Raw genomic sequence first — 15,489 nt, forward strand, 5'->3', positions numbered from 1 at the left:
AATATGTATGCATTAGTTTTTCAGATTCACTTAAAAGCATAGATATTATTGATATACTGGGACAAAAAAGATCAAATTCATCACCTGTTTCTTGTGAGTCTGAGAAGGTATTTGTGGCAACCTGGGATAGTTGATTACAACATAGGATAGTCTGATGTTTTGAGTTATGGGTTGTAGCCAAGCTATCCCATGTAATGTCTAATGCCAGACACCCAACTGTAAGTCCATGTCTAGAAAGAGATTAAAAAGCTCCAGAGGACTAGCCTGGTATGCCCAAACATCAACAATAACAAAAATCTCCTAGGTACATGGCTTTCCAGAAAGTTTTTTTCTGATCAGATCTTAGAGCCCAGCAACATCTTGTGTAGCCTCCTTCGAATCTCCTTTGTCTTTATGGAATAGATAATGGGGTTAAGCATTGGAGGCACAAAGAGATAGACCAAGGACATGAACTTGTGCACATACTCAGGGGCATGCTTCCCAAACCGATGAACCATTGACACACTAACCATGGGCACATAGAAGATGAGCACTGCACAGATATGTGATACACATGTGTTGAGTGTCTTAAGCCTCTCCTCCCGTGAGGCGATAGCCAGAACAGAACGCAGAATGAGCACATAGGAGAGGAGGATGAGCAGGGAATCGACCCCAAAGGCAGAGATGACAATGAACAGGCCGTACATGCTGTTGATGGTGGTATCTCCACAAGGCAGGCGGATCAGGTCTGGGTGCAGGCAGTAGGAGTGAGTCAGCACGTTGGCCTTACAGAATGGCAGCCTCTTCAGGAGGAAGGGAAGTGGAAAGACCATACAGAAGCTGCGGATGATGATGGTTATGCCCATGTGGGCCACGCGGCCATCGGTGAGCACTGAGGAATAGCGCAAGGGGTTACAGATGGCCATGTAGCGGTCAAAACTCATCGCCAACAGGATCCCAGACTCTGTCCAGGAGAAAAAGTGGATGAAGAACATTTGGGCCAGGCAGGCATCAAAAGCCGTCTCTGGGGCATGAAAACACATCGAAGCTAGTACGGTAGGCAGTGTAGAAAAGGACACTCCCAGGTCATTGACAGACAAAAGTGACAGGAAGTAGTACATTGGCTGGTGCAAGCTCTGCTCCTCCTTTATGATGAATAGGATGAGGGTATTGCCTAGGATGGAGATCGCATAAAGCAGCAGGAGGAGGGCAGTCAGCCAGTGCTCCAGGCTTTCCATCTCTGGGAAGCCCATCAGTGTGAAGCTGCTGGTGCTTGAGAAGTTGGCTCCAAAGCTTCTCATGAAGGTCTCTGAGTAGCTTCTGGAGAAATATAACAAAAGTGTAGTGAGATGAGAGAGGGGAGGAAGTGAAGCTCAGGAAGAGTCAGTGCCTCAGAAGAGAAAGATCAATGACACATTCCAATAACAAAGGCCAAGGGAAGGTTGGGAAGGAAAAGGTTACATTTCAGAATTTCTACTGTCTGGCAGTAACATCAGCTCTGTTACCGTCTCTAACTTCCTCCTCAAACATCCTTCGACTTCTTTTTGGACACTGACCTTTACCCTTTCTGTGTGTGTATTCTCTGCAAGGATTCAAATCTTCCTCCAATGATGACAAATGGCTCGCCTTCTCTCTCTATGAGTTCTTAGCCACCACCTTCCTCAGTAAGTGAGGTTTAGTAAGTGCTCAACTCTGACCTCAGTACTCTGCACTGAATGATTTATTTTCTGTGTTCAAGTGACAGCACTTGTTAGCTACCTTCTCAGTTGCCTCTCCTTTCTTGTCTGCACTCAAACATCACTCTAGGTCCTCATGTTTGTTGTCTGAGTCTCTTGCTCTTTTACCAAAGGTCCATAACCTCACACTCTCCCACTCCCACTGCTCTTGTTTTTTCTCTCCTATATGTTCACATGATTTTTTTCTCTCATTAGTTCAAAGGCTCTCAAATTGTACTGTATACTAAGCTTTTCTGAAGATCTTCAGAAAGCTCCCATGCTCAGGCTACACCCATATCAATTACATCTAAAGGTCTGCAGGTAGAAATGAGGAATCAGCTTTTGTTTTTGTTCCGTTTTTTGTTTGTTTGCGTTTAGTCTCTTAGGCAGTTCCAATAGGCAGCCAAGTCTAAGAATCAGAGGTTTAGATTACTCCTATTTACATTTAAATATGTCCTACCCCCACCAACCTCTTCCTTTCAAGAGATCAATATAAGGAACAAACAACAATAACAAACTTACCCTCTTATATATTGCTAATATTTACCACTTCTACACTTTTTTTTTTTTTTTTATGGTACTGGGGATGGAGCCCAGGGGCATTCTACCTTCGAGCTACACCTCTACCTGTTTTTTATTCTTTTTATTTTTTCGAAACAGGGTCTCATTGAGTTGTGAAGGGCCTCGCTAAGTAGCTGAGGCTGAGGCTGTCCACAGACCATGATCCTCTGGTCTCCGCCTTCTGAATGCTGAAGATTACAAGAGCATGCCACCACTCCTGGCTCATGATATTCTTAAAGTCATTTTCTACTCCTAATGTCCTTGTTATTAGTTCTATGTACAACCAGTAGTCACAAAAGTGTGTTTCTAGTCTAGGCATCGTGTGTGTGTGTGCGTGTGTGTGTGTATGTTGCAGGGGACTGAACTAGAGGCGTTCTACCTCAGTACTGTATTTCAGTCTTTTTTTTTTTATATTGAAACAGTCTTGCTAAGTTACCATGTGCTGACTTTAAACCGATCATCCTCCTCTCTAAGCCTCCTAAGCACTGAGATTATAGGCACCCACCACCATGGCTGGCCAGGCATTTCTTCGAAATAATGATTCATGCATAGATCTTCAATCAATTTTAATAGCTCATTAGCATCTCAAACATAATATAAATAAAGTTTAACTTTTTTTCTATCATCCTACTTGATCCTCTTCAATATTTTTGTCTCATTAAATTTCTTCCATAACTATTCACAGCCTATACAGCATGGTTGATCCTTCTCACCTTCTACTATTCAAAGATCCGATTAATCTTTTGCTACTTTCCTAATATATACTTATTCCTGTTTTTCTTTCCCACATCACTTCCAATGGTAACCCATCTCTTAGCATAGTTTTATATTTATTTATTTACTTATTTATTTATGGTTCTGGGGATTAAACCCAGGGCTGTCATACCTCAAGCTCTATTTTATATTTTTATTTTGAAATAGGGTCTCACTAAGTTGCAAAGGGCCTCACTAAATTGCTGCGGCTGGCCTTGAACCTGTGATCTTTTTGTCTCAGCCTCACAAGTACTGGGATTACAAGCATGCACTACCACGCCAGCTCCCTCAACCTCCTTAAACCAGGATATTGACAGAATGTTTCTTACTAACCACTGGCTTAATAATGTCAAACCTTTCTCTGATCCATTCTACACAAACCAGTCAAGTTATTTATTTACAATATAAAATACTGTTACATTTCTTCTTAAAATCATTTAGTGGCTTCTTTTATGTTTGAAAATAAAAATTCAGATAAGAACTCAAGCCAGGTTTGGTGATGCACACCTATAATCCCAGTATCTGGGAGGCTAAGAGAGAGATTAGAGGTTAGAGGCCAGTCTCAACAATTTAGGGAGAACCTTTGCAATTTAGCAAGACTATGTTCCAAAAATTAAAAGAGCATGGGGTAGGTATAGGTCAAAAGTAGAATGCCCCTGGGTTCATTCCTAGCACCAAAAAAAAAAATCATTTCTAGCCATGATATACATGGACAGCAGCTACAGCACTGTCCACTATTCAGGAAACTACTGTCTTCTAATTATTCTGGTCACTCATTACTTCCCATGTTTGTGTACCCCTCTTACATATTTTTCTTCATTGTTATTACCACACTTTAGAATTACTGTTACTCATTTTACATTTGTCTGTTTATTTGTTAATATCTTTCTCAATAAATTATTAACTCCCATATTTATCTATATTCCTTCTCATTATATCCTCAAGGCTTAGGCAAGTAAACTTGCACATACAATCGTAGACTAGCACTCTGAGATTACTTATTCTAGTTTTAATTTTTAAAACATATTGAATAGACAAATTATTTTATGAAAAAAGAATTATGCTTATGCTTACTTTTTTTTCTGGTACCAAGAATTGAATCCAGAGGAATTTACCCCAGCCCTCTTTATTTTTTGTTTTGTTTTGAATCAAGGTGTTCATAAGTTGCTGAGGCTGTCCTCGAACCTGTGATCCTCCCAGGTACTGGAATTACTGGTGTGCACCACTGTGTCTGACTTATAACCTACATTTTTAAGTGTGAACTAATTCAAGTAAATAAAATAACTCCCCTAACATTGAATAACTGAGTTTTTATCTCATCTTTGCCACACACCAACTGTAAATTTAACTTCCTCTTTCCTTATTTTTACATTATCAACTAGAAAAAGCAATGCAGAGTAAAACATTTTAAGTTCGTCTTCAGGTCCCTGGTGCAACACATAGACTGAATAAAGGGCAACTGAGATAGAAACAATGAAACAGGATATTTCAGGACTGAGATTCCCTGATCCTGTCTCCATTGTCTTCTTTCATGTCAGGATTCATCTACTATCTAATGAGAATATTGACATGTACATTAATTGTACTAAAGCACTCATCCCAAACAAAAACATTCATACTACAAAGGTCCTGATTTCCAGCAGAGCTCTATGTATGCATATCAGGACCCATAGATTAAAGTTGTAGCGTGAGACTACCTGGTAGGATTGCAGACGCCAGTGGTTGTATGGGGCGTGAGAGAGTATGAATAGAGATGGGGTGCAGTAAAAAAAAAAAAAAAACTCTAAACTTAAATCATAGACAGTCTTTCCTTGAAATCTTTGTACCCCAGTCATTTTAGGATTCTGATGCAATGAATGAGGTTTCTGGGGGCCTCTGTGGGGGAAGAGCTGAAGTCTCAACTTACCTTCACAGGACAGCTCTGGCGGATGGGAGGAGAGGGGTAGCTGAGGAGCTCAGTGAGGGAGGAGCACCAAGCTCTGCACAGGGCTCTATGCACAGCCCTGCTGTCAGCCTCCACGCCCTCCCTTGTCGGAGCTTTATAAAGGTGCCGCCCAAGAATCCCATGGGTCTGGTAAGTGCAGGAACTCAAAGAGATGTCTGGACAGCAGGGAGTATAAAATATCTTGAGTGGATGGCTCCTCTGTGCCCTGCCATCTCTCCCCCTTAGAGGTTTCAAAGAAAATAAGCATCAAAACAGGATTACGGAGTGATCAGCAGCCTTAGCTCTTCATTTTATAGAGCTAAGGCCCAGAAAAAATTCAGTCAATTAGCACAAGAGCTGAGTTGAATCTCATGCCTATGGATTCTCACTGATTCCTAGAGGAGGGTTCTTGTCATTAACCATGCTACAACTCATATAGATATCAAGAAGTAGAATAGCAATAGACACTAAGATTCTAATTTAGAATCAGCAAATAGAGCCCAGAGCTAGCAAGTGATGTGTGTCTGTATGTGTGTATCATTTGGAACCTCACTGTGAGGTGTAATTATAATGCATCAACACAGGGCAAGACACAAAGCAAAATATTTGGCAAATATCAAGCATACAACTAATATTTTTACCATGAATACTATTATTATGACATTATGACAGTACCAGTGTTTTTACTATAAAATTGGATTGGTTACGTAGTAAGATATACATGGTTTGCACACATTCCACCTCTGCTTTTCTGTCATTGTACTCAGATAGATATAGGACTCACAGTACCATCTTGCAGGATGATTCATACTTTCTGTATGCTGTTCTGGGAGGGAATTAAACTCAGAGATATTCTATGATCTGGAGACAGTCTCACTTATATTGCCCAAGCTGGTCTTGAACTTGTGATCCTCTTCTTTACTTGACTTCTTTTCTTTTCTTTTCTTTTCTTTTCTTTTCTTTTATTTTATTTTATTTTATTTTATTTTATGGTGGTACTTGGGATTGAACCCAGGAACATTTTACATCCAAGCTACAACCCCAGCGTTAATTTTTATTCTTTATTTTTTTATTGATTTTTTTATTGGTGCACTGTATTCATACATCATAGTGGGATACAAACTTTGGTAGACATGCATGCACACATCGCCCAGTCAGCCCCCACCCGATCCCCACCCCATTCTCTCCCCATCCCTCCCTCCCATGCTTGGCTTAGTGGTTGACATCTAGTATTATAGCAATTTATCCAAAATTAAAAATGATAATTTCACATAACAGTTTCATTTGTCTGATACCAAGGTTTTGATGATTTAAAGATAACATTTCAATATTTCTTTTTGCTTTCTTACCAGAGAAATTTTTTTTTCTATTTTTTTAGGTGAAACTATCATATATTTATATATTTATTTTTCAGAAAAAAAATCTATCCTAATATGGAATATGGATTCTAGATACCCAAAATGATCTTGAAAAAGAACAAAGCTAGAAGATGTATATTTTCTGATTTCAAACAATATAAAGCTACAATAATTGAAACAGTGTAGTACTATTCTAAAGGCAGATATATAAACCATTTGGAGTTAAATAAAAGCCTAGAGCTAAATTCTTCCCTATATTGTCAAGTTATTTTTGACAAGGTTTCCATGAACATTTAGTGATGGAAATAATTATCTTTTAACTAAATATTGTTGAAAAATAATAATTACATGGAAAAGAATAAAATTGGACCCTTACCTAATCCCATATACAAATATTAACTCAAAATAGATAAAAGACCTAAATATAAATCTTAAGACTATGAACTTTTAGGAGAAAATCTGGGTCATAAAACCTCACAACATTGAAATTGGCAGTGATTTCTTGGATATGATTTCAATGGCACAGGCAACAGAAGAGTATACAAACTCCCTAAAAAATAAAAAAAAAATATTGTATATTCAAAGACAATGTAAACAGAGTTAAAAATTACTGATAGAATGGGATAAAATATTTCTAAATGCTATATCTGAAGGTATATTAATATTCCAACTAGAAATCCTAAAAATTAACAACAATAAAGGCAAACAATACCATTTAGAGATAGGTAAAAGACTAACATAAATAATGAATCTCCACAAATAACCAATCTTGGTTGTCTGTTGGATGGAAAATCTTGTTTCTCTGGTTCTGGTGTGTGTTACCTATTTCTTCTTTGTAGTTAATCTCTTTGAGTATTTTCTCTAGTGCTGGTTTTGAAGACATAAATTCCTTCAGTTTCTGTTTGTCATGGAAGCTTCTTATTTCTCCATCTAATTTGATAGAAAGTTTTGCTGGGTAGGAAATTTTTGGCTGGAAGTTGTTTTCTTTCAGAGTTTGGAATATGTTACTCCAAGCCCTTCTGGCTCTCATGACTTGGTTTGGGAAGTCTGGAGTGATTCTAATTGGTTTGCCTCTGAATGTCAGTTGGCCCTTTGTTTTTGTTGCCTTTAAGATTCTCTGCTTGGCTTCCACATTGGTCATTTTGACAATTATGTGGCGTGGGGATCCTCTTCTCTGATCCTGTCTAAAGGGAGTTCTATAAGTTTCCTGGACCTGTATATCAACCTCTTGCTCTATGTTTGGAAAATTTTTTGCTATTACTTCCTTGAAGAGATTGTTGATCCCTTTGGTTTCACCTTCTTTTCCCTCCTCTATTTCAATTATTCTTAGGTTAGCTCTCTTAAAATGGGCCCATATTTCTTCAATGTCAGATTCCTGCTGTTGGATATTTTTTTCTAGATTAGAAACTATGCGTTCATTTTTGGAATGATCATCTTCTAAGAGCGAGATTCTGTTCTCCATATGAACTAATTGGTTGTTTGTGCTTTGAATTGAGGCCTTTACTTCATTAATTGCATCCTTTATCTCTTTTTGGCTCTCTCTGAGTTCTTTTCGAAGCACCTCTATTATTTCTACAGTTATTTTCCTGATTTGATCTTCTAGAAATCTCTGATTTTCTATTTTATCGGGTTCTGATGTTGTGAGGTTGTGGGCATTCATTGCTCCAGTATTATTCCTCTTTCCCATGATTTTGGAAGTTTGTGCCTTCTCTGGGTTCTTCCCTTGGGTCACTATGACTTCACTTAAGGTGCTCTGGATCTCGAGTCTGTAGTATCTCAGACCCCACTACTCCTTTACTGGGTTGTATTACAGAGTCTCCGACCCAGAGAGTCGATAGAGGCTGCTTTAGACTGTGGGGGGTGCCAGGTTGCACGTTCTCCTATGGTGTGATATCTCTGCCACCGCCACTCCCCCACTGGGTCAAGTCCCAGGGAGTACAGTACTGGAATTTCTCCTCTGTGGTCCGCAATTTGACTCACTGTTCTTGAGTATGCAGATGTAGCTGTACTGGACTCAGTGAATTCGCTGCTGCTGCCGCCGGTGGCAATATGGCGCCGCTGCTACGCCCTCGGCCGTGAGGCTGGCGTATTTCTTCTTGGTTTTGATTTCCATTCTGAATCCCTGCAGCGTGTGCTGAGCTCAGCCACTGGGAGCTTTAGATGCTCCCTGCGCCAAGAAATCCCGCCTGGCTGTTCCGCAGCGGCTCACCTCGGTTTGCTGTAGCCGCCCGGTGAACTCGCCGCTGCTGCCGGCAGTAAAGTGCTGCTGCCGCGTCCTCAGGCGTGAGGCCGGTGTATCTCCTCTGTGGCTCTGAGCTCTGTTCTCAGTCTGCTTTCTCTCTGGAGCCTGGTGATTTTTTTGTTTCTCTGGCGATGGTGTTTTCTGGCTATGAAAGGCGCTGATTTTGTGGTAATGGAGATTGGTTGTTAGCAGGGCTCTTAAGCCCCGCTTTTCTCAGTCGCCATCTTCCCGGAAGTCCGTCTTTATTCTTTATTTTTGAGACAGGAACTCACAAAGTTGTGGAGGACTTCAATAAATAGCTGAGGCTGGCCACAAACCTATGTTTCAAGTATTGAAATTAAAAGCCTGTGCCACCATGCCTAGCTTTTACTTGATTTTTTTAAACATGAAACTCTTACCCAATTCAACCTCTCTCTCTCTCTCTCTCTGTCTATCTTACTTTACTTCTAAAATGTGTGTGTGTATATATAAAAGAAAAGCAGACGGGCCCCTGGGCCCCCGACCCTGGGCGGGTGGGCAGGCGCTAGTGGGGCACCCCTAGGCGACCCCCCTCTCCTCCACCCGGAAGGACCCCGCAGTCCGGGCCAAGGAGAAAGACGGTGCTGAAAGCGGTCTACGCGTTGGCGGTGGAGAATTGTATTCAGGGGAAGCAAAAATCGGAGCCTACCAACCTTATTTTTTTTTATTTTTATTTTTTTTGGAGAAATTACACCAAAAGTTGACTGCTACCGTTGTGCATGCTTAGGAAGACTGGACAACATTAAGAGTGGAAGATTTGAAATGGTGGAGGCAGTGGCAATGGCAGTGGCCAGTACTCAGGGGAGGAAGAGATCTGATACATTACACCTGGAACCTTTGAAGTAATGACCCCAGATGCAGAATGCTATCACCACCATGCACCCTCGAGAACGTGCAACAAATATATGGACCACTATTGAGGTCTCTGAGGCCAGGATCGGAGCCTGCCATGAGGCAAGGCCGGTGCTGGGGCTTCCGAGGCTCGAATCGGAGCCTGCCGAGGGGTTAGGCCGGTGCTGGGGCCACCGAAGCCGGGATCGGAGCCTGTCGAGGGGTTAGGCCGGTGCTGGGGCCAACGGCCAGCATCAAAGCCTTCCATGAAGCAAAGCCATTATTGAGGCCTCTGAGGCTGGGATCAGAGCCTGCCGAGGGGTTAGGCCAGTGCTGGGGCCAGCGAGGCCAGAATCGAAGCCTGCTGTGAGGCAAGGCCAATGCCGGGGCCTCCGAGGCCGGGATCAGAGCCTGCTGAGGAGTTAGGCTGGTGCCAGGGCCACTGGCCGGCATCAGAGCCTTCCATGAGGCAAGGCCGCTACTGAGGCCTCCGAGGCCTGGATCAGAGGCTGCCGAGGGGTTAGGCCGTTGCCGGGGCCATCGGCTAACATCGGAGCCTGCCATGAGGAAGGCCGGTGCTGGGGCCTCCGAGGCCGGGATCAGAGCCAATTGAGGGTTTAGGCCAGTTTCGGGGCCAGCGTGGCGAGATTCAGGGCCTTCCGTGAGGCAAGGCCGCTGCTTGAGCCAGCGAGATCTGGATCAGTCCACCGGGTAGCCAGGCCACAACTGGGGCCATCAAGAGTGGGATCGGTATTTGCAACGTGGCATGCACAGAGAAATATCGCAGAAAATTAAAACCAGATGCTTCCCCTAATCAGCAATAACTAGGAGGAAACGGGCAACAGGAAGTGGTCGAGCTATAGAAAGGGCCTTATAGTGAAGCAATTAAGGTGACCAATCAGAGGGTATGGAATAGGGGAGGATGGAGCCTCTTTAAAATGCAGGAGATACATAAACACATGTATCAAAGTTAATCACCAAACAAGCATGGGATCGAGGGAGGGGGAGGGAATGGGATGGGGACTGGATGAGAGCTAATTGGATGATGTGTGCTTGTATATCCTCTCAAGCCTTATATTCCAATGTGATGTATTATTACAATGCACCAATAAAAATAAATAAAAAAATAAATTTAATGCCAAAAATATATATACTGGAAGAAAAAAGCCAAAACTCTATAGCAGTGAAAATATCTTTCAAATCTGGTGAAATAAAAGAATCTCAGAAAAATGAAAAAAAAAAAGAAAAGCAGAAGCACAAATAAGTAGAAGTACATCCTCCCAAAACTAATAATAAAATATCAAGTTTTTCTGAAACATTATTTTTAGAGAAATGTATAAATATTTAATAATAATATGTCAGTACTTTTACTTCCTCCCCAAAACACCTAGCTATAAATACTATGGGTAAAAGAAATAATAATAAAAATCTTTGTTGAGACAAAGATTAAATAAGTCAAAGTCTAGTTGTTAGGATTTAGTGTTTAGTTGCAGATAAAAGGGATAGGTCAAATAGCTCATTTCTATCTCAAGTTTTCTAACATTGGTCAAAAATTCCTTCAATATATGGCAAATTAGATGTTTAAAAATGGAAACTTTTCTCTTATTTTAATCCTAAAGTATATGATCTAGAACAATTTAAAAATATACAGAAAATAAATTGTGATAATATATATGATGTCCATGTTTTATTTTGATATAATTAAAATTTATAAAGATTCATTATTTTTTGCAAGCTTGGTAAAGGATCTGTTTTTTGGATCCACTTTTCTCTTTTCCATTCACATTATTTTACTATTTTTAAATGTTTTCAGTTATTAAGAAAGAAATTTATTCTTTTATAATTCCTAAATTGAATGCTCATTTTCTTAGCTTTCTCTTTTGTCATAAAAAGATAGCATCAAGCCAGGCATGGTGGCACCTACCTGTACTCCCAGTACCTGGGAGGCTGAGACAAGGGGCAGATTTGAGGACAGCCTCCACTATATAGTGAGAATCTCAGTAGCCTAATAACATCCTGCTTCCAAACAAAAAATAAAAGGAGCTGGAAATGTAACTCATATGTAGAATGCCACTGAGTTCAATTCCCAGTACAACATTCACAAACACACACACACACACACACACACACACAACAAAGTTTCACAAGACATGAATGCAGATAGAATATATCATTGTATATATTCTTGTGCCACACTATCCTCATACATCACAGTCTCCATTGTTTATTAATATATATAAACATACATGCATATATAAGTTAAAATTATACTATAAACTTTACCAAACACTAATGCTATTTAAAAGTTAGATCATGTTAAACAATTTATATATAATCAGACTTAAAGACTAAGAATATGGCTTATAATACATAAGATAACTATTGGTATGCATAGCTATTGTGGATTTGTGATTTTTACTAATATCTCTTGGACATAATTTATGTAAAAAAAGTTTTCCCCAGTAGGACAATATGCAGATGAATAATTTCTATGTGATAATTCATTTTAAATAAGAATAACACATATATTGACATAAAATGATGGGCTAATTATGAGGATGTTTATTTAGTAGGTTTAAAAGGAAGACAACTAAGCACTAAAATCTGGCCTATTTTACCTTGCAGAGCCTGTTGGATTGATTATTAATTATTGCCTGGTTATTAATTATTACCAGGTTTTCATCAAACATCTGAGAGCAGGAATCAAATAATAATGTCAGTGACCAAAAGGATATTAAAAATCCCTGTTGAAGCAGGTCTTAAAAACCCCACTTAGTGGAGTGAGTGTGGAAGATCCTCTGAATCTGGACTTTGCAATGTGGCTCCTGCTCAAAACTTGGTTCCCAGTAGCATTTTGCGAAGTCTCCGACGAATCTCTTTAGTTTTGATGGAGTAGATGACAGGGTTGAGCATCGGAGGAACAAACAGGTAAATCAGAGACAGGAGCGTGTGCACATACTGTGGGGCACGCCTCCCATAGCGGGCAGCCATGGACACACCAACCATGGGCACGTAGAAGATGAGCACAGCACACATGTGTGACACACACGTGTTGAGCGTCTTTAACCGTTCCTCCTGGGAGGCGATGGCAAGCACAGATCGAAGTATGAGAATGTAGGAGAGAAGAATGAGTGCAGAATCCAGGCCAAATGTGGAGATGACAATAAATAAACCAAAGATGTTATTGATGGTGATGTCACCACAGGGAAGGTGGATCAGATCTGGATGTAGACAGTAGGCATGGGAGAGCACATTGGCTTTGCAGAAAGGCAACCTCTTCAAAAGGAAAGGTAGTGGGAAAACCATGCAGAAGCTGCGGATAATAACAGAAGTGCCCATCCGCACCACACGGGCATCAGTGAGCACTGTGGCATAGCGCAGTGGGTTGCAGATGGCCACATATCGATCAAAGCTCATGACAAGCAGGATCCCAGACTCCGTGAAGGAAAAAAAGTGGATAAAGAACATTTGAGCCATACAAGAATTAAAACTGATTTCTCTTAAATGGAAGCAAAATGTGGGCAGTACAGTGGGCAGTGTGGAGAAAGACACGCCCAGGTCATTAACTGAGAGCAAGGACAAGAAGTAGTACATAGGTTGGTGCAAGCTCTGCTCCTCCTTGATGATGAAAAGGATGAGGGCATTGCCCACGATGGAGACGATGTAGAGGGCACCAAGCAGCAAAAACAGCCAGTGCTGAGAGGTCTCCAGCCCCGGGAGGCCCGTCAAGGTGAAGGGAGGCAACCCTGAGATGTTGTGGGTGAGAGCACCCATTCTGGGACTCCTGCTAAGATTGCAGGACCGCTATCCTGTAAAGAAGACAAATGTAGTTTGATGCAGGTCTCTGCCTAATATTTTAAGTTTCTTATCTAGTCCCTCTACTTTAGAGCACTAACCTATTTTCATCACCATATCATTCCTCCTTGCCTCTCAATGTACAAAGACTTCAGCAATTTTTCGATTATCTTAATATATTTGTATTTGTGTTTACCACTCTTTAAACTTATGAACTCCTTTTCTTTCTAACATATGTGTGTTATTTGGTTCAAAATATAAGACAAAGCTGTCCCAATCACTATTTTCTCAACTGTTACATCCTTTTCAGAGTAACCACTCATTCACCAGATCACAGTCTTTCCCTCTTTCCACTGTTTCATGTCACCGAGCCTTTTCTTCCTTACAATGACTCACAGCTGCTGATCCTATAGTCTCTCAGTTCTTCCACCCATTCATCTGGACAGAAGGCAAATGGAAAGAAATGTACCAATCTACAGAGGCAACCTTCCATATGTTCATCAGGAGGTGCTAGACAGTCAAGGTTCAACCCACCCTTTCTTGCTTCTACCGTTTAGCTTATGGCATTACTTTTCTTATGTAAGGATTTAATTTTCTGAAAGCAAACTCTCAACAATTTATATGAGAATCAAATTAATACCCAGCTCCTGAGAGTTGTGGAATTGATCATCATTTCTCTATAGTACAGAATTGCTCTTAATCTGTGTTCTCTCTTTGAATGTAATCATCATTATACCCAAAACTGAGCCTTAGATTTCAAATATCACTTTTGACTGTATTTTTCTATTTAATAAATCAGATATTAATTAATGATTACATTGACTCTAATGTGCATCTGTCAGCATCTTTCTCCATTTTATTCTATAATAATTTAGACACAAAATATCACAATAGCATACCATAATCACCGGCTCTTAATATCTCCCCTTACTGTAATTCATCTCTTTATAATATGCTTTTATTTGTACTTTATAGTCTCATATTATAATGTAAATTATGTTAATAGTGTCATAAAAACACATAGTACTTTATCTCTAATTTAAAGAAGACCTAATACTTTTGTAAATAGATAAAAATGTACTTTGTGTTTATAAACCTTAAATGGTCCTTTATTATTAAATGATAATATCTAAACTCTTTAGCCGAGAATAAAAGGTCACTATAGTCATTACTAAAACAGTGTTTCTGGCCTTAGAATTCTCTTCCTCACACATCAAGATATCCATATCATTCTACCTGCTGTTATCCAAAATTTACTTGCAGTTCAGCAGCTCCCAGCATTTTGCCCTGCCTGTATAAACACACCCATTCATACCATCTTCAGGGCTGAAATCCAAGGATGCCCTCCTCCATCAACTCTTGACTGATCATTATCAGCAGAGGTACTTCCATCCTAACCCTCATAGATCCAGACTTGTATCACCTGTTGTGTAGAGTTCTCTGACTTCCCTACATTATAGCACTGTGAACCTTCTCTTCTGTCTCAACAGCTCCAAGAACTCAGCTCTGATTCTTATTCATAAATTCTATATCTGCTAAGTCTATGAACAATGTAAGAACTTGACCAGGAGAGGTACTCAGTAAGACGCCCAGGCTTTCTGGGTTTTGATCCCTTTATTGTATAGATGCTAAAGCTAATGACTTTATATAACAGGGTTGAGAAAAAGAAAATGTGAATAGTTGTGAAAGTTCTTAGAACCAGAGTTTGCAAATCTGAGCTCCCCACCCTGCTCTGTACCCTCATCCCCAAACTTTCATCTCCCTTTCCAGGGCTCCTCTGTTCTTTCTTCTTTTCTTTTTCTCTTTTCCTTTTTTTTCAGTACTGGAGATAGAACGCAGGGGCATTCTACCTCTGAGCAACACCCCCAGCCCCTATTTTTTTTATTCTTTATTTTGAAACAGGGCTTCACTGAGTTGCAGAGGGCCTCACTAAATAGTATTTGAGGCTGTCCGAGAACCGCAATCCTCCTGTCTAAGCCTATTACAAGCACGGACTACCGCACCCAGCTTCCCTTTGTTTTTCTTGCATGTAACCATTTATATGCTGTTTTCTTGGCCTGTATAAGCAATAAACAAACTCACCTAATTTGAAAAATTTTAACACTACGTACAATTCTTCCAAATGGTTGCTAAACATTAAATAAGAGTCTTTTTATACATCTCATGGTACTATATTTATCTGAGCAAAGTACAAGGGTGCTTGTTCATACCACAGCATCTTCATCCAGTGAATGACCTGATGGGATGTCCCTTTTGACAATGTAGAAAGTATTGTGGGATGTCAGAGACTAGTAGCAGCAGATAGAAAATATA

The 15,489-nt window shown here is 40.3% G+C and overlaps 2 protein-coding genes across 2 annotated transcripts; both read right to left on the minus strand.

Annotated features, from left to right (window-relative positions):
* Positions 1-335: 335 nt before the first annotated feature.
* LOC308267584 (olfactory receptor 51I2-like) lies at positions 336-1,280 on the minus strand (the record flags this gene model as incomplete). Its single annotated transcript, XM_080702407.1, has 1 exon — positions 336-1,280. The coding sequence occupies one exon, from the start codon at positions 1,278-1,280 to the stop codon at positions 336-338; it is 945 nt and encodes a 314-aa protein (XP_080558533.1).
* A 10,930-nt stretch (positions 1,281-12,210) lies between these two features.
* On the minus strand, positions 12,211-13,155 carry LOC308267575 (olfactory receptor 51I1-like; the record flags this gene model as incomplete). Its single annotated transcript, XM_080702394.1, has 1 exon — positions 12,211-13,155. One exon carries the CDS (start codon positions 13,153-13,155, stop codon positions 12,211-12,213), a length of 945 nt encoding a protein of 314 aa, XP_080558520.1.
* Positions 13,156-15,489: the final 2,334 nt, after the last annotated feature.

Source organism: Muscardinus avellanarius (genome assembly GCF_963383645.1).
Source record: "Muscardinus avellanarius genome assembly, chromosome: 1".
In the NCBI taxonomy this organism is placed as follows: Eukaryota; Metazoa; Chordata; class Mammalia; order Rodentia; family Gliridae; genus Muscardinus; species Muscardinus avellanarius.